The sequence below is a fragment of the Sebastes fasciatus genome, chromosome 14 (assembly GCF_043250625.1).
Source record: "Sebastes fasciatus isolate fSebFas1 chromosome 14, fSebFas1.pri, whole genome shotgun sequence".
Lineage (NCBI taxonomy): Eukaryota > Metazoa > Chordata > Actinopteri > Perciformes > Sebastidae > Sebastes > Sebastes fasciatus.
The window spans coordinates 10,467,864-10,491,521 of NC_133808.1; the positions used below are offsets into that span (position 1 = coordinate 10,467,864).

The 23,658-nt window shown below is 41.0% G+C and overlaps 2 protein-coding genes across 2 annotated transcripts; one reads left to right on the forward strand and one right to left on the reverse strand.

Moving 5' to 3' along the window:
- Nucleotides 1-888: 888 nt before the first annotated feature.
- zic2a (zic family member 2 (odd-paired homolog, Drosophila), a) lies at nt 889-5,144 on the reverse strand. Its single transcript, XM_074658679.1, has 3 exons — nt 3,543-5,144; nt 2,081-2,244; nt 889-1,911 (listed from the first exon to the last, which is right to left on the reverse strand). Exons 1-3 carry the CDS (start codon nt 4,519-4,521, stop codon nt 1,711-1,713), a joined length of 1,344 nt encoding a protein of 447 aa, XP_074514780.1. The 5' UTR covers nt 4,522-5,144; the 3' UTR covers nt 889-1,710.
- Nucleotides 5,145-9,592: 4,448 nt separating this feature from the next.
- zic5 (zic family member 5 (odd-paired homolog, Drosophila)) lies at nt 9,593-14,420 on the forward strand. Its single transcript, XM_074658678.1, has 2 exons — nt 9,593-10,952; nt 12,324-14,420. The coding sequence occupies exons 1-2, from the start codon at nt 9,854-9,856 to the stop codon at nt 12,788-12,790; spliced, it is 1,566 nt and encodes a 521-aa protein (XP_074514779.1). The 5' UTR covers nt 9,593-9,853; the 3' UTR covers nt 12,791-14,420.
- Nucleotides 14,421-23,658: the final 9,238 nt, after the last annotated feature.

Consider the following 23,658-nt stretch of genomic DNA (forward strand, 5'->3'; position numbering starts at 1 on the left):
ACCACCTGACAAACACTGTTATTTTTCTTTAGCCTATTTAATTCACATAATAGCCTTAATGTATAGGCCTCAGATTGTAATATGTATTCTTCAAAGAGCCCTCAGATCTGTATGAGCAACACAAGCAAACCATGCCATCAGCTGTGTACTCACAGCCTACAATGCGTCAGATTCAAACAAACACGCCCTGAAGCGTTCTTAAAAACCATCTGAATTAATAACAGAACCACAGAGACATATGGCCAGATCCCAGAACAGGTTCCAGCCAGAGCACGGAGAAGCTCTCAGAGACTAGAGGACTATAAGCCGAGTCAAGTTCAAGTTCACTGTGCAGTGAAGTGTCCAGGGTGGGGGGATGGGGGTCACATTTAGTGGCTGTGTTTTCAAATAAACTCAGTAACTGAGCTGGGAAAATATAAAGTGACAAGATATGATGTACGGAAGACAAAGCTTTGCTGTTTTTTTTCTAAATGAACAGAGAAACATAAGTGTGCAGGATGAAAATGCTTAGTTTGCACGGGTTTCTTTGCTTAAATTAAACTAGTTAAAACTCTGCTACAAATTATTTAACTAGTTTGAATTGTCTTCCTTGTTAAATGTATGGTTTCTGTGTACACAATTTTACTTAAATGCCAAAATCTCCTGTTTATTTTTGCACCACAACAGCCACATTGTTTAGGGCCTGTAAGAATGCTTTGCAAAGCTTGAGATAAAACACCATATTGTCGTTTAGCCCAGAAGGACAATAATTGAGAGATGAGTCTGAGACGTAATAAAGTGCCTGAATAATTCCAAAACACACTAAATGCCTCCCCAAACAATAACTCCACTAAACTGCACCAAGCAGCCAACAAAACAGACAAGTATGAAAAAGCAAAAAAAGGAAAATATTTAGCACTTGCAACACCTTTTATTATATTTGTATGCAGTAAAATTCTTATCACAATAAGGAAGAAAACACCTCTTAAAACTTTGAACAAAAGCACATAACGAAACAACTGCCCATGTTTAGCTCGTAAATTGTACATATTTATAGTAAAGAAACATTCTTTATAAATACTGTTTCATCTGTAGCAAGTAAATACCATAATTTAATTACAAATGGATAAATATGGCAGTCGATATTTACAAAAAAGGAAGGGCGTAGTTACAGAAAATGGAACGGCACAACGTTTATTTTCCTCCACAATCTTCCAGATAGTATTTCACAATTCAAACTTGCAAAGCACAAAAACATCACAAGTTAAGCCCAGTAAACTAAAAAATATACATTCACAAGCATAATATTGTGGTCTGTTTTTGAGTTAAATGTTAACTTTGGCACTCTTTCCAGTTTATAGATGTTTAGTATAGTACAATCAATTTGCCTTAGGATCACAATATTCAACATTATAGTACAATTTTTTATCGTAATATGTGCACTAAAAGTCCAGTTAGAGAAATAGCTACCATTGAAGGAACATCTATACACCAAAGACTGACAAACTAGCACAACCAATGGGAAAGTGGGCTTTTAGTAAGTATTTACAATATGAAATACAACTCGACTATTGTACATATTTTCCTCTGTTGTCATCTTCCCTGGCAGAATCAAAAATAATAAAATAAACAAATGTTTGTGTGCCTCTCCTGCAGTGCACTTTGTCCCCATCTCCTGCTGAATGGTCCCAGTGCTGTGAAATGAGTGTGTGTTTTGCTTCATTTCAAGTCCTAAACATACCATTCACTGAAATTGGAGGATAGGCCACTGTGGTTGGTGGTGTTGTGCACAGCTGAGGCTGGGGACAGGGTGGTGTTGCTATGGGTCTCGGTGGTGGGAGACACCAGGCCTGGAGGTGTGGAGGATTCATAGCCAGAGCTGGCTGCTGGTGAGGAGTCTGATGGTGGTGGTGGTGGGGACGCTTCATGGACCTGAAAGGAAAATAAGACAAATGAGTATTCACAATAAGAACAACAAAAAAAACATTGAATTTAGATGAGAATGAATGATGCACAATACAAAATCAGTGTGTTTTAATAATAATAAACATTATAGAGGCCTGACACACACACACACACACACACACACACACGTATTTACCTTCATGTGTTTCCGTAGAGAGCTGGGATGTGTGTAGGACTTGTCGCACATTTTGCAGAGATAAGGCTTGTCCGACGTGTGGACGTGCATGTGTTTCTTTCGGTCGCTGCTGTTTGCAAACCTTCTGTCGCAGCCCTCAAACTCACACTGGAACGGCTTCTCTCCTGTAAGGGGAAAAAAAAAAGAAATATAGTCAGATATTTGTATTATTGTTATTATTATTATTACAGATAAATGCTGTGCAGCTCATTGCATGCGTAAAATCCCAAAGTTGGGGTTTACAGCTTGAACTAAAAAAAACACAGCAATCAATAACAATTTAAAACATGATCTCTATTGTGATATTCAAAGTTTAGAGCTTCTTTTTTTTTTTAAACGAGATGGGGGAGTTAATAAATAATGCGCATACATAGTGATTTGGAGGGGGGGTGGGACAGATAGAGAGAGAGAGAGGGAGAGAGAGAGAGGGGGGATAAATAAGGCCGTCCTCAGCAGGCCCATGGATACAGAAGGTTGAACCATTTGCTTGCGAGACAATAAAAATCTAATTAGCACCTGACCAATTTCATGGCACGACACCATAATGTATTTCCCCACAAGAAAGTAAGTCCAAATGTGAAAGGCATGGTAATGGCCCCGTCTAGCACCTTTATTATATAGCTCGTATCAAAAGGGGGACGCAAACAAAAGGCATTCCTCACGCGTATAAACATTACTACTACTACTACTGACTGACTGGTGCTGTCCTCGGCTAAACCTATACACCACAACTACCAAACAAAACAAATCGATTAGGAATATTTAATGGAAATAATTTCCCTGTGTGGCCAAATATGAAATGTGAGCTATAAAAGCGTAGAACACATTCAAATTGATATGATTTACTACACCAGTCTGGCTGCTCTACGAAGCACGAAACGCACTGTCCCCTTTGACCCATATTTTCTTCTTTTTTTAAAGTTTACCCCCAAACAGTGAAAACATCCACTCAGCATGTGTTTTCTATGTGAAATGTTTTACACCAGAATAAATGTAAAATTACGCACGCTATAATAAACTAATTTGCTCTCTCTCTCTCCTGGATGTGATCCTAAATCTACTTTGTCTGTTTCTACGAATACTATCTACTTTAGCAGCCTGAAATAGCTGCCTGATAATTAGATCTTCATTTTGCGCTTGGCAAGGCACACTTGTTTACAAGAGAAGAGAAATTAATACACATGCCTGCTTATAGTTACAGCAATAAACACCAATCTTATTACTTAACCTTTATCTTGGTCTCTGTCTAGTGGATGTGTGAAATGTTGTTGTCTGCTCTGTTTACCTGTTTTTATTCTGCACTATGTCTGTAAAGCACTCATGTTGTTTTAAATGTGCTACAGAAATAAATTTGACTTGACTTAAACAAAAATCAATGAACAGAAAAAAATCCTTCCAACTAGTGTTTGTTGTGATAATTTACCTGTATGTGTTCTCTTGTGGATCTTCAAGTTTTCCGACCGTGCGAACACCTTCCCGCAGCCTGGGAACGGGCACGGAAACGGTTTCTCTCCGGTGTGCACCCTGATGTGGTTCACCAGTTTGTATTTCGCCTTGAACGGTTTGCTCTCCCGGGCGCAGTCCTCCCAGAAGCAGATGTGGTTGGTCTGCTCCGGACCGCCGACGTGCTCCACGGAGACGTGCGTCACCAACTCGTGCATGGTGCTAAAAGTTTTGTTACAACACTTCTTCGGGTTGCTCAGCTGCTCCGGGTCGATCCACTTGCAGATGAGCTCCTGCTTGATGCACTGCTGCCTCATGTAGCGGAAAAAGGCACCGGGGTGGTGATGGTGATGGGCTGCCATGTTCATCCCCATGTTCATATTCATGGAGCCGTACTGGTTGTGGAGCTGCGCGGCCGAGTACGGGTCGGTCCTCGGCGAGGAAACCTGGTGGTACTGGTCGGAGCGTCCGAAAACTTCCCCCGGTAGTCCGAGCCTCATTTGGCCGTTCAGGACGTTCGGAGAGCCGTGGGACTGGTCGTGGATCCCCGGGAACAAGATGTGGCCTTGAGTGTCTGTGTGGGAGTGATGGAGGGATCCCGCAGTGGGGCCAAAAATAGCGTGTTGGCTGCTCGCCGGAGAGGATTCTCCGAAGCCACGACTGCGAAAGAGAAAGTCCCTGGTGGAGTTGAAAGGAGAGCTCGCGTACGACGTGACATGGGCGGCGGCGTGCGCTCCCAGAGCCGCAGCGGGGTAACCGGGCGCCTGGCTGGAGAAGGCTGAGCTCTGTCCCGGGGAGAGATCATGGTTCAGCTTGAACGCACCCATGTGTGCGGAGTCTACAAAGCTATTTTGTGCCAAACTCAAGTCTCTCTCCTGCATCTCGGTGGCTGCTGAGTGATGCCTGGCGAATGACCCCACTCCCAGTCCGGGGAACTGGTGACCAGCATCCAGTAACATGATTTCTTTTTTTCAGTAAATGACAATTTTTTTTTCGTTTTATAAATCAGTCGCAGAGAATAATAAGTTAAAAAAAAGAAACAGAATCAAATGCTGGCAATATAACTTCCAAACCTTAGAAACACCATATCAAGGCTGCCATTCAGCTCCGCTCATGAGGATACAAAAAATAAAGAATCAGCTCGAAGGCGCATCGAAACACTGGATTTACTTCTAGTTTAAGTTAAAAAAAAATCCAACGAAGTGAAGAAGTGTGTCCTCTTCTCTCCACTGCGGCGTTTTTTTTAAAAACAAAAAAAAGAATGCACTGGAAGAATTAAATAATTATCTTACTGGGTGTCCTCTTGCGCGCACAGAGCGAGTAGTAAGCTGGAGCATCGCAACACAAATCGCCGTTCCGATTGGGTATGTATTTATTTCTCTGGCTCTCGCCTTGTGTTTCTCGCGGAGGGTCCCTGTTTCTCTCCGTGGACTGGCTCTACCTCTTCTTCCGCCCCCTTTAACTGGAGCCCGTTCATTCATTCCTCGCAGCCTCATTGGCCACTGCGCCTCATCAATCCCAGGTGCTGCTCCAATAGCAGGTAGCGCTGCGGAGACTTAATAGCGCAACGCCATTTTCCACTAATAATTACCGCCTACTTTTAGGGGAAGATTTGGGGAGGAGGGTATATACAAGAGAGAGAGGATCACGACAAGAGGAGAGGAGAGAACATGTTTTTGTTGTTTATATTGCGTTGGTGCCAAGTTGTAGTAGGAATAAAATATTAAAAAAAATATGCAGCATTTGATGAGAAATAAGAAAGATTGGAGATTAGAGAATTCATCTTTTTAGTGGTGGGTTATTTACTAAATCTAAATCTAATGCAACAGCTCACTGTATTTTCACATTTCTCAATTGGAAAACAAACGCTCACGCTCCTCTATCAGCCTGTGCTATTAAATATATGGCTATCAATTAACCGCCATGATATCTAAAAATTGCACTAATTGCGCACAAACGTTCAGTAGCTTTACGCATGCCAGTATGACTGCAGAAGGAGGGGGGGGGGGGGGGTGTAAACTGATTTCCAGGCTTCTTTACGCATGTAAATCATCAAATATTGTTTTTGAATATTAAATAATTTTATTGACATCCAAAGTCTGCTAAAAAATACCGAGGTTACATTAAGTCGCTTTGACACAAAAAATATAATAATAATGCAGAACTTTTTTGTTTAATTGGACTGAATATACTGCTGTAACACCCTCCCCCCTTTAAAAAAAAAAGAAAAATTATAATGAATTGCTCTATTTAAACATAGCACATATGCATGTTAAATGCTGATACATCGTAATAATCAATACACAGTTTATAGATTCATTCAAATGTGATGAATCTCTCGCCACTTGTATAATTCCTCACAGCTGAAAAAGCATGTGTGGCTCCATATGGAGTCCAGTGGTTTTTTCACTGGTGGTATAGAACCACAACTGGGCCTTTTAGCGGTGCTCCAGTGCTCACACTGATGGTGGCAACCGCCAGTGCTTGTTGTTGGTGGTTCGTGTTTTTTTTTAATGGTTCCATATGTTGCTGGTTCTGGTTCCTCGGTGGTTCTCACATTCACCACAGCAATTAAAGTGACATGTTATGGTGGTGAACTGCGCTTAGATCCCAGTTAACCATTAGTGACCTGTGAGGTCGAACTCACCATAATTAGTTTTAGGATTATTGAATAAGATGTTATGGTGTTTTTTTTTTTTTGAGAGCATGTGTCTGTGTGACACAAACGATGCCCTCAAGAAAACAATAGGCAGCAGCCACTGTTTTTACGCATGTGTTTTTTTTTCTTAATGTGATTTCCTCTTTGGTTCCCATGGTACAAACACGTATAACTGACTGAGGGAAGTCTTTTTTTGAAAAGAAAAATTTGCAAATTTACTGGCAACTTTCCACAAGCATGCACTGAATCTGCGTTCAAATTGGGATATCCTATATACAGGCCATGTGCCACAACAGCTGCTCATTCAAAGTCAAAGGAAGTTTACTTACATTTTCACCAAAAATCCCACAAGTTGTGCGGTTCCCTTCCATATTACACAACACATTTTCTGTGTCTGCCTCGGCTCTCCAGTGCTACAACATAATGGTTGAAGGCGAAGTGAAAGGTTTAAAAACTTTTTTTTTTTGGGTAAATTGTGTGTCTCTTAGCTGGGAGTAGGAGTGGGACAGGCTGAGCGTTGTGTGTGCCATTCTTCCAAGTCTATTTCAACTCGCACCACAGGAAACACAGGAGCTGATCCAAGTTCAAAGTCACGTCTGCCGACCCCTATAAGAAGTTCTTTATTTCTCTGGAAAAAACACAAAACCTTTCTCCAGATAGGGAGAAAAGCGAGAGAAAATTAAAAAGGAGAAAGAAAAAAAAAATCTATCGGGTATAGAGAGGTTTTCCCTTCTGCTTGGAGAAGAAAAGGAGGACTAGGTCTATTGAAAATCCCCCAAAGACCAGTATTTCAACAGGTTCTGGGATCAGCAACACACACTGAGACACCCACAGATTTTAAAATATAAATTACATGAAATGAATCTGAAGTTACTGTAAGTGTGACGCAAAGCTAATCAATAAAGTCAGTAAGTGTTGATCACATGAAGGCGCTCTGCCTGTGCGTAATAATGGAGGGGGCCAAAGGCACATTTCTCTTCTCTTGTTATCTGACAATATCAATATGTTGACACACTGGAAGGTTACTTGTGTGGCTCCTGTGACCTTGTGTTTCATGGATGTTTGACCTCTGACCCTTTAAGACCACATATGTTGCCCTCTTGACTCCTTTTGGTAAAATAACCCTGTTTATGACAAAAGCGTCTTTGTTTTAAAGGGGTGAGAGACACACAGAGAGAGAGAGAGAGAGAGAGAGAGAGAGAGAGAGAGAGAGAGAGAGAGAGAGAGAGATAGAGAGAGATGCCCCCCTCTCTTGTGTCTGAGGCATCGACAGCTTTGGGTAATTTGGAAGCTATAAGTCAATAAAAATTAACCCATTCCTTCAAGAAACTCAACTTTTCTCTCTATTAATTTACATAATAAAAAAATATGTGTTATATAGATCAATCTCCATTCATTTGACATGGCAGAATATGATACATGTGGAAACACTGTGCGACACTGTGACCACGAAGTGTGTTTTTCCAACAAAAAAAAAAATGCACGTCCATTATATTCGCAAACTGTCACGGTTAAAGCTACCAGGGATGGTAAACCTTTGTTTCTACGCGTTCTCAGCAAAATTTATAATTCTTGTTGTTAATTTTGTCCCATTTAATGTGCTGTTTAATTTAATGTGTATGAAATGGGGGGCCCTTTAAACAAATCATAAACAGTGCACCCACTGCTCTTCTGGGTTTTATGGGTTTCCAGAAGGAGCTGGGCGTATTTTATTTATTTAACTAAATCCCCGAGACAATGATACACACGTGGCACATGCACATTTTTTACTGACTTTTAAATTATGATTTTTTTAATAATAAAAAAAATACAGATATGAGACAAAGTGTGCAAATAAAATAAAAAAAATGAGCAGCTGTAAATTTATATTATTATTATTATTATTTTTGCAAAGACTATACAACACGCTATATATCAATTGTAGGAGTTGTGATTATTCAAAGCCTCTGTTCCAGTGGCTGATTATCAAGTTCATAAATCAGTTTCATGCACGTGCAACAGGCCCATAACATGTAAAGCCTTCCTCTCTCTAACACGGTGGAAATCAATTATAGAACATGGTCCTGAGAGGGGAAATGTGCTGTTCATTATTCTACTTGAACATTTTTAAGGGCGAGCTCCTGTTCAAGTTGCATCAACTTTGATGATGTGATGATTTTGTAGTTTTAAGCCCAGTTATCACAAATCGATTGGAAAGGTGTCTGAATTAAGACATATATCAATGACAGATACACGTCCTGCTGACTATTCCAATGGCGCGTCAAATACAGTTTAAGATAATGTCTGGCAACTTTAATTATAAACCAAGATTACAAAAAGTTGGTAAATAATGGCTAAAGCTTATTACGTGCTGATAATAAAAGTACACGACACTTTTTTACAGGTGCTGCCAAGATATTCACTAACATTAAATTGTAGGTTACGCTTTCTTAGTTTACTGTTGGATGTTTATATCTCACGCTAAGGTCGACCGTTACTTTTTAATATATTTAAGCCAAAATAAATTAATTTAATGGGATTTTTTTATTGAGGCGTTATGAAAAAATGTCTGAATAAATAAGATTTTTATTGGTTTTCCTAACTTCAGCATTATAGTATGATTGGTTATGACAGCCTACACTACCCACAATTCAATTTAAAGCTTATCTAAAATTTAAGTGTAGTATAGTACTATTATTTATTCTATGAACATAAGAAGAAAAAAATAACTATATTCATATACTAATAATTGCGAGAGGGAGAATAGGGTTAAAATGAGCAACACCTAAAAAAAAGCAAAACCAGACTGAAATATCTTTTCTGATGTTTTTATTTTATTTTATCTATCTAATCATAATTTTACGATATTATATTTTACAGTAAAATAGTTTGTATAATTAAGCAATGTCTGCACTTTTTTAATTTGATATTTTCCTGACAAATAAAGTTAAATAGTAGGAGCTGCATGTTTTCGAAATCCTTCTTGATAACTAAAAAAAACAAAACGCCAAATAAATAAACTTTACGCCATGACTGTTGTGTCCTCTGTAGACATCTATACACTGGTCACATACGTCTACCCACCAGCAGCGGGCTTCTTTTCTCTTCCCCCTCTCTCTCTCGCTCTCTCTCTCTCTATCTTTTTCAATGTCGACATCAAATCAATAGTAAGGACACTTTACCAGAAGAGATAAACTAGGCTGCGTTTGTCACATAAAACTGACATGTCGGTCATCCAGTAAACAGAAAAAGCCGCGCGTAAAAAACAGATCTGCTGGTAACTTTGTGTGAGTACAACTTTTTGGAGTCAACAGCGCTAAAGAGAGTGAGGAGGCGGATCCCTGCTGAGCTGCTGCGCTGAACGACAGCCAATCGCTTCGTTCTCCTAACTGCCAGTCACCGAAATCCGTCCAATACCCGCAGTGCCATTTCTAAACTGTATTCCCCACTGTGTCCTCCAACTGTTGTATGTTCTGCCAATCGCTTGAGGACAGAGTGGTTGGGAAGGGGGAGCAAGCAGAGTTAGAAGCCGGACAAAAAGAACTTTATATATATACACCCTTTATATATACATATTTTTTCCTAATGTTTTAGAGAAGGGTGGTGAAAAAACAATTGAGCAGAGTGCGCATGGACTTGTCAGTGTAGTTATCATGGAACCCCCTTTAAACAAGAGGAATCCGGCGATAAGATTAGCGGATTTGGCAGCGACTCAACCCCTTCCTCATCAGAATATGACAGGCTTCCCGGGGCTAGGGGGGCATCACCCTCTCTCCCACCATGCCCACCACCACCTCCACCCTGGGGAGCTGGGCAACGACCCCGGAGTGGCACTCACTCCATTTGGACCCGAGCACATGGCACAGACAAATGCTCTCAAACTTAGCCCATCATCTCAGCACATTCAGAGCCACCACGAAGCCACCCAGACCGCGGCACCTTTCACTTCTTCTGCTGCCGCTGCCGCTGCTGCTGCTGCTCAGACCACAGTTGGTTTCCACCCCCACTCAGGCTACTCCTCGAGCAGCAGGGACTTCATCCTCAGGAGAGAGCTCTCAGCCTCTGCTATGCATGCACTTGGCGACCAGCATAGTTCCGCCTCCTCCCCTCATCACCATGGCATGTTCATCTCCCCAACAGGTGCTTATGGCCACGCGGAAAGTGCAGGGGCCCATTCACTTTTTACTGGACTCCACGAGCAGGTGTCCCCAGGTGGTGGTGCCCATCACCACCACCACCATCATCATGCCCTCAACGGGCAGATGCGCCTGGGTATACCGGGGGACATCTACGGCAGGCCGGAGCACTTCGGGCACAGGCCGGAGCACTATGGAGCCTCTTCTCTCCACAGCTACAACTCCATGAACCTCAATGTGAACATCGCTTCTGCTCCTCACGGAGCGGCGGGGGCGTTTTTGAGATACATGCGGCAGCCCATAAAGCAGGAGCTGATCTGCAAGTGGATCGACCAGGAGCTGAGTCAAAAGAAGCCCTGCTCCAAGACTTACAGCACCATGCACGAGTTGGTGAACCACGTCACGGTGGAGCACGTTGGAGGACCGGAGCAGAGCTCGCACGTCTGTTTTTGGGAGGAATGTCCGCGCGAAGGAAAGGCGTTCAAAGCGAAGTACAAACTGATCAATCACATCCGAGTTCACACGGGAGAAAAGCCCTTCCCGTGTCCTTTCCCGGGCTGTGGGAAAGTGTTTGCCAGATCGGAGAATTTAAAGATTCACAAGAGGACGCACACAGGTCAGTCACTTTTTCTAAATTGTGTAATCTGAAAAAAAATATCACTCATAATCGAAGAGCGTTCGAATGTATCCGATCCGAAGAGACCTTATGTTGTTATAAATAAATGGATAGATAGTGCGACCGTGCGTAATTGCGCACAAAAGTTGTATTCAGTGACGCGATGGCAGTTTCGTGTTTCATTTCCTTTCTTTAAATATAAACTTTTTCTACTCGCCGAGACGCCTGCATGCATGCAGTAGGCGTGAGAGGATTAAGGGCATATGATTTGTAAAAACGTGCTTACGTACGGACAGCGCTACAACACGCGTAAATGTAATTATCCGCAGGCGCAGGACGTTTACGCAGAAGCTTAGTTTATATCGACGAGTGCATGTGTATGTGTATGGGATATCTAAACAATGTGCAAGATGTATTTCTGTTCCACCATATGAGTTTGAGCTATATAGGCTATACGACCTGTCTGTCTGTAGAGAAACTAACTAAATCTATCCGGATACACTGTCCAAACCAAAACAACAACATGCATCGTGGTGAAATGTTGCTCAGAGTTGTTAAACACATGTAGTGACTCTAAAAGCAGGCTAACTTTCCACGAGGTTAAAATCCTCATGAGTGCCTTTTTGAGAGCTGTTGTTGTTGTTTTTGTTTTTGTCATTACGCACAGATTGAGGGTTGTGTTTTGGCTAAGAGAGAGAGAGAGAGAGAGAGCTTAATTTTGGTCTGCTGCCACCAGCATCGACAGGCCTCTCTCTATACACCTTAATACTGAATGGTGCAAAATCCCCTGGGAAATAAATGAGTCATCTACCATAAAAATATAAGTCATCCGAACGCAACCTTCTTATTGCTTATCAATTTTTGAAAACAATGTCCTGCAATCCACAATTTGACATATTATGCATGATGTAAATTTTAAAAAATGCATGTTTCAGTGTGTGTGTGTGTGTGTGTGCGACGAGTTATAACCAGAGTCCACCTCGGTACATAAACGGCTCCTGGTGGTCTCCTGAGTGCCCCCCCCCCTCCTTCTCCTTCCATCACATACACACACACACATACATGTAACCATAAGGCCTAAAGGCATGTTACACGTGTTCACACTGGAAAATGCTTTGGACAAGTAGGTGTGTGGGGTACAGTGGATGTTTAGTGAATCAGAAGTACAGGATTAGCAAATGTCCCTTATGTTGTATTTATTTATGCTGAGAATATGGACAAATTAATTCTCCAGCTCTGATCTTGTGGTGTGCGTAAAAATAATCTTGTGGTGTGCGTAAAAATGTAAACACATCTCTCTTGGGGACTTTTGTCCCACCCTGACATTCTTGACACTGACACTGCATCTGTTTCTCGTTTTCTTTCCATCAGGAGAGAAACCTTTCAAGTGCGAGTTCGAAGGCTGCGACCGAAAATTCGCCAACAGCAGCGACCGGAAGAAGCACTCCCACGTCCACACCAGCGACAAGCCTTACTACTGCAAGGTGCGCGGCTGCGACAAGTCCTACACGCACCCGAGCTCTCTGCGGAAGCACATGAAGGTGCACTGCAAGTCTCCCCCGCCTCCTTCCTCCTCCACCAACAACAACAACAACAACAACGTCCCGTACATTTCCTCCACGAACCCACTCGGAGACCCTCTCTCTCCAAACTCCTCCGAGACTCACATCAGGAACCGCTCCTCCAACCTCTCCCCTCAGGTCACCAACCTCAACGAGTGGTACGTGTGCCAGGGGAGTGGTGGGCCAAACCACCTCCACACCCCCTCCAGCGACCTGCCCACGTCAGACTCGGACGAGGACTCTTTCAGAAACTCAGACCCGAGGACAATGCTCTGATGCTCTCCATGTTTACAATACAAACCACGTGACTGTCACACTTTGTCATCCAGTTGAGCCGTGAAAGTGAAAGAAGTGCCATGCTGGCCCCTAAGGATATTGATCTGTTATTTCCACTGTAGTTGTGGTATTAATAAACGACTGTGCTAAACGCAGGTAATTCAGTATTATTGCGGATGCAATGCAGGCCTATACACAAGGAAGGATTTCTCTCTGAGGTGACCCCTGACCTTTCCTCAAATGTAGATCAAAACTGTCCAAAATAAAACATTTGACAGACATTAGCAATTATTATTTTTTAAAAAGGACCTAACATTTTAAAATGAGCCAGTTCCTGAATAGAACTTTTCAACAATTATTATTATTATTATTATTATTATTATTGTTATTTTTAAAAGAGCAATATGCAGGGTTTAATTAACTGTATGGCTATTATTGCGGATGCAATGCAGGCCTTACCCAAGGAGGAATTTCTCTGAGGTGACCCTTGACCTTTCTTAAAAATGTAGATCAAAACTGTCAAAATAAAAACATTTGACAGACATTATTATTTTAAAAAGGACCAAACATTTTAAAATGAGCCAATTTCTGAATAGAACTTTTCAACAATTATTATTATTATTATTATTGTTATTTACAAGAGCAATATGCAGGGTTTAATTAACTGCATGGCTTAAGACTCAACTGGTGTGCTGAAATGACATGTTTCCTGTGACCTCCCATCACCCCCCTTGCAGTTTAATAACTCGCCTGCTATCAATCACTGTCATATTCCAGACATTTAAGGAAAACAAATGGTACCGCTTGTAGCAACAAATGCTGACGGACAAAAATCTAGAAGTTTTTTTTATTTCATGTGATTTCTGTAAGATGTGGTACAAACTTTGATAAACCAATAAGGAAAAAAAAAGAAGAAAAAAAAGAGAGGAGGCAAACATCTGAGTGTCTTAAGGGTTCTCATTTTACCTTTTCAGATTTATACAATACATGTGTTTGGATGGAATTTTTGTAATATTTAAGAACTATTTAAGACTATATTTTATGCAAAATACACAAGTGTTATGCTCGTTAAAGAGTAAGTCCCTTGAGACCCTAAATGTCTACACTGACAGGCTTTGGCCCTGTAGGATTTGTATATATGTAATTGTACTGATGCTTGTGAATGTTGTGTAGTTTTAATTACAAGAAGAAAAAAAATGTTGTTTTGTACATTGTAATTTATTTGCTGGTATCAATGTTGTACTGGAACTACAGGAACACCAAAGAATAATAATATCAGTTTTGGTGATGCATAGTACCCTGCTGATGTTTTTCTTTTTTTTCTCAATTTCATGTTAATTTTCTGTTCACTTTTTTTATTTTTTTTAATTGTGTTCTGTAAAAGAAGAAACATTTACTTGAATAGGCTGTGTAATGTGAAAAGTCCCTTTCTCGCATGCCTTTTTGTAGTGATCTGTCTTTCTCTTTGAGGTGCATGGTGCCGTTGGACATGATGGATAAAAGAAGAAAAAAAAAAGAGATGAATCAGCTATGATTGTTGCAGAGCCTTGATGTTCAAAATTAAATTTACAAAATAAATTTCATGCTAAAAAAATAATAATAAAAAAAACAGGTCATATACAGTAAATTATTAAAAAGTGTCAAATTATTATGATTAATGAGTGAATTGGGAAATCAGAGTGCGTAAATGGAGTGGTTACACAGAAATTCAGCTTGTCAAATGTATTTTTGGAAGCGTTAATTGTCAAATAATTACCTTTTTTAAATGTGAAATGTAAATAAGAATCAACAACTCTTAATGGCATTCTCACCTGAAATGAAAAAAAAGTAGAAGTGTTCACTTCCTATGGAGACATTTCTATAAAATATTCACTGTTATCTCAGGAAAAAAAGGCCTATAACGGGCCAAGGAGGCTGGTATAAACTAATCACTGAGCTAATGGGAAAACTTATAGCCCCCTGATGGCGCTACCTCTGAAAGGCGCGACAGCAACAAAAGCAAGCCGAGGCATGAATCATTCATGGGGAAAAATAAAAGATAAAAAGATATCTGACAATAAGCAAGGCCTTGTATAGGAGTGTATAAAACAAGTTCCCCCTCTTATTTCCTCCATTAAAACGCACAATCTCACTTTCAAAGAGTTGCCTGTCCGGCCTATAGAATTAAAATTGACCAACGCGAGTCTCTGCGCCACTTCAAAGGCTGCGGAGCTTCTGAGAGGAAGGCTGGCCATGCTTTGACAGTCTTCATGGTGCGTTAGGATTTCTATGGCAATTGGGTAGTGAGACGCTCACATTTTCAATGTGTCTGCTTGGAAAAACACTAACTGCCACTAAATGAACTAGAATCAAAGCTCTGGGATGCACCAACCTCTCTCTCCAGAAAATGCGCAAATTCACCAGGTAGATGACACACAAGCTTGCAGACACTTTTGCAAGCTAAGAATTTGACAAATCAAAAAGAAAAATGTGTAAAAACGCACAGTCATACAACACATTCTGAGGTGCACCAATTAAGACACTTGACTCAGGTCAACCTGGAGGATGTTGGGACTGTGTGGCCATAAAATGCAAAAACTATGGAGTGCAAACAATGTCAAATATTACGCACATTTTTACAAGAAAATAAAAAACACTTATACACTTTTTTTTTAAATGCAACAACTGCAGGTTTGTTTAGTTGAATTAATGGGGCTTTATCAATTTTATAGCCTTCAGCATTTCTAAAAAAAACAAACACTTTATCTGCTGCTTCATTCAATGGATAAGCACTCGTGGGCCTCCTCTCGACTTTTATGGAGCTCAGGGCCCCAAAAGAGTCGCCTGCTCTTGTTAAGGTCCTGTTTGAAAACAAGAGCTCCATGAATGTTACAAAATAAACACGGGGTGAAAAATAACCAGAGACAGTTCCTTGGGCATTAAAAGGAGAGGGAGACTTAATAAAAAAAAGGAGTGAAGCGGTCACCCTTCAGCGAGAAAACGCTTTGAAGTAGAACTTATTATCTGAGAAATACTTTTGGGTTGTCCTAACGACGCCGCTGAATGGGAAAGGCGCTCCTTTGTCAGCGATTTGTTCTCCTTTAGTGGGATGCCCGTGGAAATCACTTACATGGGCCACCTTAACATACTGCCTTGCAAATCAGTAACCGGCAGAGTCAGACATGCAGACGCCACTTTTCGGATGAGGACAAAAGCGCAAGAAGTCGCAGTGAAAACGCCGCAGCTTTTTCTCAATTGCGCCCCTTTTTTTTTTTTTTTAAAGGGGTTGAATGATAATTTCTCAGACGAGCGTAGGACCAAAACAAACGGCGTCTTGTCAGACTTTACAAGCATTATCCATCCTCCTGAATGCTGTTGGCACAATGCGCAAAATGGCTTGTGAAGTGATCATTTTGGTCACAAAAGTTAAGAGGGCACTGGTAAAGAAAACAAAAAAAACACAGGTCATTTGATCCGAGCACCTGCGCTTTGAGATGGCAGTGTGCTTGTTTGGCCTCACCTTGATGGTGACAGAAAAATATTCAGTTTTTCAGAGGAGAACATTTTTTTTTTATTATTATTATTATTTAACTCCTTTTTTTTGTGAAGAGGAAAGCAGGTGTGAAGAAGAAGCAAGCAGCAGCAGCAGCAGCCCTCCTCCACTCCAACTCCAACACCACCCCACCTCCACACCCAGAAATCAAATATAGCAGAACAGCAGCACCTTGTGACAGCTTTGGCTGCTTTTCGCTCAGTTACTAAATTAAAATCACACTTCCTAAATATGACAAGTGAATAATAAGATGTGGGTGATTAAACAGAAATAAACACACAACCCTGGAAATAAGAGATAGAGATTGTAGAGTAGACTGTATTTGGCATATTTATACCCATTTAATAAAGTAAGTTAAAACGCAAATATAGGCCATGTTGCAAAGAGGAAAAAACAGTTCCCTTAATTTGTATGTTGCCTAATAATGTGGATAATTAAGATTTGTATTGCTGCTTTCCACCTCTCCCTCTAAATGCACTGTAAATCCCAAAAGAAAAGGATTCATTTAGTGGCACAATATTACCTGTGCACTGTGAAACTTTGCTGTGATCATAACTGATATGCAAAATCATAAACTTCAAATACATTTAAGGTCCAATCACTTACATTAACATGTGCCACAGAAGAATATAGGCTACACACCTGTCTGTTTGTCTGTGCCAAAACTTTCACACCAGTGTGAACTCTCCGTTGTTCTTTTCTTTCTTATACAAACTCACATTTAACGGCCACATTATTTGCTATCCGGGCATCTTGCCAGGCTTTTTCAGAGCTCCCTACCTGGCTACTGTCTTAAGTTTCATGATCAAGTAAGTCAGAGAACAACGCAGACCAGTAGTTGCTGGTGCACCTTTCTCCAAGCCGGTTAACTCTCAACTCCAAGAAGGAGGTGATTTTGATTATTTTTTTTTTTCTTCCAGCTTGCACACAGACTCAGCTTTTATTCTAGAGGGTTTTTTTTACAGTAACTCCAGCCTGTATAGGGGACAACTCGGCAGCAACTTAAAGGAGAAAAACTTTTTTTTATTATTTGTGTGGAAGGACTCTTTCTACCCTGATTCACGGATTGCGCATGGGAAACAGGGGGAAACTCTCAACTCTTTGTCCCGTTTTCCTCTCGGATTGTCGGACGTCTGCAGCGGGAACATGTCGCTCCTCTCCGGCCAAACTTCATCCAGCAGCTGTGGTTTCACCTATTAGCCCCGGTGTGTCTCCCAAAGGAGCGCGGGAGTTAAACATCTGACAGTGGGCGCGCCGGGGGGTTACTCCACTGACCTGTACTTGGTTTTTAGTTTCATAGGAACTTCATTAAATCAATTACTCAGTGAGCACATCATGATTTTTTTTTTTTGTGTATTTTTAACGACAAAAATATGTTTTTTTTCTCCCCTCCATATGTATATACAGAGAAACCTGAGATGCCTTCTACAATTAAATATAATCATAAGCTGCACAGAACACTGTGTGTTGTGAGGAAAATTGGTTTATTCTTGCTCTTGACATTTACAGTATCGTTTCTCATCTTCCATCTCAAGCTATAAGTGGCATAAAATAGTCAGCGTTATCATTGTCCCTCTGTTTGTGAGACCTCATTTCAAATAGTTTTTTCTTTTAATTTATTTTTATACCGTTTAATTAAAATAAATAAATACAAATTGAATGTTTCATTTGAGTTTTTAAAGCACCTGGAATATGTTTCTCCACAGTCTCTTCAAAGATGTGCACTCATGCTTGAATTATTTTGCGTTTTAAATGTTTAAAAAAAAAGACAAAAAAGGATGAAAATGTTAAAATGTTAAAGTAAAGACACATCAGTTAGAAAATTACAGTAACAGGTGCCACAAGGCTGGCCTCTAGACATCTAAATATGTTGCAATATAACACAAAAAAAATATATTTTAAAAACAGATATTTTTATTGTGAAAAAATGTATATTTCATGTTCCATATTGAATTTTTTAAAGTATATCTCTGACATTCAAATAATTATTTAATTGTAATATTTAAGCATTTCCTTCTCTGACATGACAGATCAGTATAGAGCCATAATTATAACAGAATCTTTTAGTGATGGGGTCACTTTACTGATTTTCCTCGGTTGTCACGTGTATAAAGTCGTGCACTTCTATTCAGAGGAGCATGATACATCACTCAGAAACTGACATAATATCTGGTGGCTCAGTAACATCTGTGGGGGTAGAGACTTGGTTCCGGTCCAAAGCCCCATCCCAGGACTGGGAGCCACTCCAAGGCAGTAGGTGAGGAGAGCAAGGTCGTCCACGGACAACCGCATGAGCCAGGCCCTGCTACCTGGCCCTCATATAGCCCACCAGCCAGAAAATAGAAACTAAAGTGCAGATAAGCGCGAGCATGCTGCCCCAGTAGTCTCTCATTGAATGACAGGGCTTTCCTAAAAGCCTCTAAATGCAGGATGTAGGCTTCAGCGTACTTGGAAACTAGGGCTGACAGGGTGGAGGGAAAATGGGGAACTATATACTCTATCAAAAGAGAAGCAGATGGACTTTTTCAGTGTAGGATATTTTGATTTGTGCCCAGGGAATGATAGCTTACACTGAACTAAAAGAAACAGCTTCACCTCTGGCACATGAAGAACATCATGTTTTACTTATTTTTGAATAATTTGTATTGTTAAGGGCTTTTTTTTTTAAGTATAAAGACAAATGTAAATCAATATGATGTGAGCTCATGCTTTGCACTCCATAATATAGTCTACTTTTGTTGTTATTGAAGACATGCTGACACTTATAAACTGACCTGGGGGTCAAAATACCAGATTGAGGCCTCTGGTGAAAGGATTACTTTCGCCAACCACGGCCCCCTAGTAATCAAATTCAAATCCATGTATCTCCCCTTTCAATTCCAACCCTATAACATATCTGAAAAACCTATCTATGATTGATCAAAAATGATTTCAAAAGCATAGTGCCAGTCCACTATTTTAATCCACCCCCATTCCTTTGCTTCGTCTTTCTCACCATCACTTCCTCCATTGTGGGCGAAGATTGCTATCGGTGCCAGATTTGTGCAGAACTATCACGCCTGCAACATCAGATGGCGGGGCCATGAATGCATCTGGTTTTACTGCAGAAAAGGTCAGCATTTAGAGTGGGGGGAATCACAGCTGGGGAGAAGGAGGGCATCCTTGGAAAGAAGAGAGGAGGAAAGGGAAGAGAGTGGAAGTATAGAGAGGGAACATGAGCAGTCTTGGTAATAAAAAAAAGGACACACTGGTCATCTGTGCCAACAACAGATAAGGGTTTGACTCTACGAACATCTGACTGTCTTCACGTAGTTGTGTTCATCATGGGCCAACGTGGTGAAGTTGGTTACCAATCATCCTCAGCTTCCAGTCTCACTGTAGGAGCTCTAATCCAATGTGATAAGCCAGTGCACAAGCAGTAAAGTATCCAGTGTGGAGGCATCACTGCCTCCTCGACCATGCGGAGCCAAGACCTCCCTCTGACTTTGTGGAGGTGCCTGCATGGATGCCAAACATCACAAGCCTCATTCTCTTTAACAGCACTTGGGTTTTGGAAACGACAGATATGGCTCTGGATGGGCAGAAGGAAAATGTGGTGTCTTGATGTTTTCCAACTGACCAGGGATAAGCCAGAAAGGATATATGGCTGGATAGGCAATGAGATTGAGATATGGGGGTCTCCATCTGACCGACGGCTTCAAAAAGAGATGTGGCGTTGGTCCGCTGAGGCCCCAGATGAGGCTTAAGGCATAAATGATTGAATACCAAGATGACCTATGGTATTAATGGTGTCCAGGAAACAAGCTCTCCATCCACTTTGCCATTAGTCGCTTTCGCTTTGTGTCTGCAGAAAAACATGTTTCAAGAAATTCTGTTTTCAGAAACATGTTGAATCAAAGTGATCACACCTCATCTAAAGGACATAACACTTATTAGGCCGAGCTCTTTTACTTGCTGTGAAGATATACTGATGACAGCCATAATGTGTCTGGTTGTCCCACAGGACACTTAGCTCTGGACGGTCCCAATCACAAGACTAATTGTATAATTAGGCCAGCTCCGTTGGGGATGGCCACCTTTTGGCCCTTTCCTAGACACTTGCCATGGTAAATGACAGTATATCTCACAAACTATCAAAGCTTATCCATCTTAGTGACACTAAACCTTGAGAGATGGCGATATTTTATTAACATGACTGATAGTTCGCACCGCAATCTACAAGAGGGCTGTATTTAGAGCACAACAGAGACTTTATTTTTTGAGGTGTTAAAAGAAACATGGTATATCCACAAAAATCAACTTCTACCGGTTCACAATAGAAAGCATCTTAACTGGATGCATACTGGTATGGTTTGGCAACATTACATCAAATGACCACAAACTCCTGATGAGGACAGTGAAAACAACAATCCAAAATTATTGGATCACTGTTACCACAGTTACAGGACATTTACACCACCCGCTGCAGGAAGAAAGCACTTTGTATCATGCAGGACACAAGTCATCCAGCACATATAGTCTATTCTCTTATCTCCCTTTAGGGAAGCGCCTACAGGGCATTGGAGCTCGGACCTTTCGCCTCAGAGACAGTTTTTACCCTCAGGCAGGCGGTCAGACTACTGAACAGTAGCACTAAATGAATGCAGAGCTGTGGATTGTTTTATGGATGTTTTTAGGTTGTTTTATAATTTTATTCTCAGGTATTGTCTTATTTATTGTAGTATTTATCTAGTGTTATAGATTTAAAGGGCCGAGAGAGAGCCAGGGTAAAATGCATTTCATTGCACACTGTACTTTTAAATGCACATGACAAATAAACTTGAAAATTGAAACTTATCACATCATTATCCAGTGTTCACATGAGCTAATCTGCCTGATTTTGTTTGCCTATTTTAACATTTTAGAACAGATATTTGACTGTTTTGTGGATTGTGAAGGATGCAGAAGAAGTGAATTGGTCCTGAGGAGAAAAAATGCAAGGTGGGCCCCTCCCCTTGCTCAAACACGGAGAGTCCTTATTTCCCTACTACTACACAGCCCCTCCTTAGATTTTCAGCATCACCATGCGCATCATTATCGTTGTCAAAAGTTGTGCGCAGAGTATGAACTCTGGGTGATGGGGAGCCAGGAGGAGGAGGAGGAGGAGGAGGAGGAGGTGACGCGCAGGTGTCGGTGCTTCAAATTCTGACCTGGGTTAGGACACCTCTCCATCCAGGAGGGCCCCCATAGGTGCCCTCATTACGCAGGGCCCCTGTAGCACCGGAGCGGCGTGCTGCATGGAGAGGAGAGGAGAGGCGCGCTCCAAGTGTACCTCTCCACACCTGGCCTCTGTCTGTCTGTCACAGCCCCTATAGGGAAGAACTCCCAATATGAATTATAATAAGCATAATAACAACCTTGTGGTTGCGGGGGAAAACTGAAAAGGGGTATTTGGTAATGGCGCATTATTAGAGACGCGTCAATTTCCACAAGAGATGTCATAGAGCAATAAACTGAGTCATCACTTAAAAAAAAAAAGTTCATGTGCTTAAATCCTCCTCGGAGCTTTTTTTTTTTTTTTTTTTTAATTCTGACAGTATATCCGCTCCAACAATTTGGACCTCACTGAAACATTTGGAGCGCAATCATTGCTGTAGATGTCCTCATCATATTTTATTTATGATGCATGATGCATGAGGGAAGTATAATGTTAAACGAGTTGAAGTTTTTCTCCCAAACTTCCCCGGCGCTGCACACTGTGACCGAGATTCAAAGGGCAAGTGGTGCTTCATTAACCGTATCCCCATTTACTTTAGATCCCCCCTGAGTCTCAGAGAGAGCGGATTAATGTCAATTACCTGTCATTTTGCTACACCTACAATATGTTATGTCGGCTTTATGGAAAAAACGTGTCGCCTTTTTCCCCTCTTTTCTCAAATTTGCAACAATTTAAACAAAATAGGAATAAAAACTTGTACATGCCAGATGTCATTTTTAATTTTGTTATATTTCAAGTTTTTTTTGATTATTCTGGTAGGAGCTGAAATTTTGTACAACTATTTATCCCAGAATAAGTTGCACGGTTTGTATTTGATTAAAACTGAGGATTGAATGTTATCTGTCATTTTTTTTTTTTATTACAGGCCTATAATCTGCTTAAACCATTTAAACAAACGACTAATTAGGCACACTTTAAAATGATTGTTTCCTTAAATCCCAATTAGCAGGCTGTTTGGATTACAACAAAGTTTGAACTATTTAACAAGATAATGAATACAGGCTGATTATTTCTTATGTTTTTCAATACTCTTCTCTGCTGATATATAACAAACTAATAACTGTCAGCAGCCCAGTGGACGTGATTTCCCCCTTTAAAGGCCTTAAAGAGAATGGAGCGCTACGCGTGATGACCGCACTAAACAAAAAAGCCAGAGTACTGGACAAAGAAAACACCATCCAGCTCGAGGACCAATGAGGGCTTTCTTTCACTTTTCAATCACTCCTAGTCGTGCACCGGGATTAAGAGAGGGCTCTTGACTCTCTCTTTTCACACAAAACCAAGAGTGCTTGTCAGCAACTTGAAGGGGAAAAAAGGAAGAGAATAATACGTGAGTCCAGGGTTATCGTGTTTAATTGGATTAGATGGTGTCATGTTGAAGTCCCGAGCATGACAAACAAGAGATAGACGGCGAGACGACTGGGATATATATAGATATAGATATATGTATATATAGGCTGCATCCTTCCTCACTTGGAAAATATTTAATAAAAACAAATATTTTTGTTTGCCATTTTATTTTTAAATTACTGATAAATAGTGCATGTCTCCATAAAAAGAAGTGGAGCACGCTGAGGCGGAGGGCTGTGGCACTGGAGAGGTTTATATTGTCGGGATTGTGTTGTTGGCTGTGTGCTGCGCTCATCTGTGCGTCAAGCAGCGGCAGCAATAACAAGGTGCGCGCAGCTGTGCGTGCAGGTGCGCAGGCCTCCACCTGCTCAACGGCACAGAGACACAGAGAGAGAGAGAGAGACAGAGAGAGAGGAAGAGAAAGAAAAGAGAGAGAGGGAGGAGGTAGCAGATCAGAAAGCTTGGTTTTTCCGATTGTGCAGAGAAAAGGAAAATATGGAGCTTTAAATGCGCAAAAAGACATTTTTGGCACCATTTCTAAGGTGAAAAAGAGGAGAACAGCACTGTGTTTGATATTTGGTTATAAACTGTAAACTCTGCAGGCTGGAGTTGACACACACTGTTATTAAAGCGCTGCGTGAAAAGTTGTGAATGTCCCCAAAAAGTCACCTGCAACACTTTGCTCCCAAATCTGTGAATCGAAAATGTGAGGTTCAAAATGAATAGTGG

Bases quoted from the DNA above. Each gene is read 5' to 3' on its own strand.
- zic5 (XM_074658678.1), top strand. From the start codon at position 9,854: ATGGAACCCCCTTTAAACAAGAGGAATCCGGCGATAAGATTAGCGGAT. The intron at 10,953-12,323 runs GTCAGTCACTTT...TCTTTCCATCAG, and splicing joins TCACAAGAGGACGCACACAG to GAGAGAAACCTTTCAAGTGC.
- zic2a (XM_074658679.1), bottom strand. From the start codon at position 4,521: ATGTTACTGGATGCTGGTCACCAGTTCCCCGGACTGGGAGTGGGGTCA. The intron at 2,245-3,542 runs GTAAATTATCAC...TTCCCCTTACAG, and splicing joins CCACAAGAGAACACATACAG to GAGAGAAGCCGTTCCAGTGT. The intron at 1,912-2,080 runs GTAAATACGTGT...TTTTCCTTTCAG, and splicing joins CTCTACGGAAACACATGAAG to GTCCATGAAGCGTCCCCACC.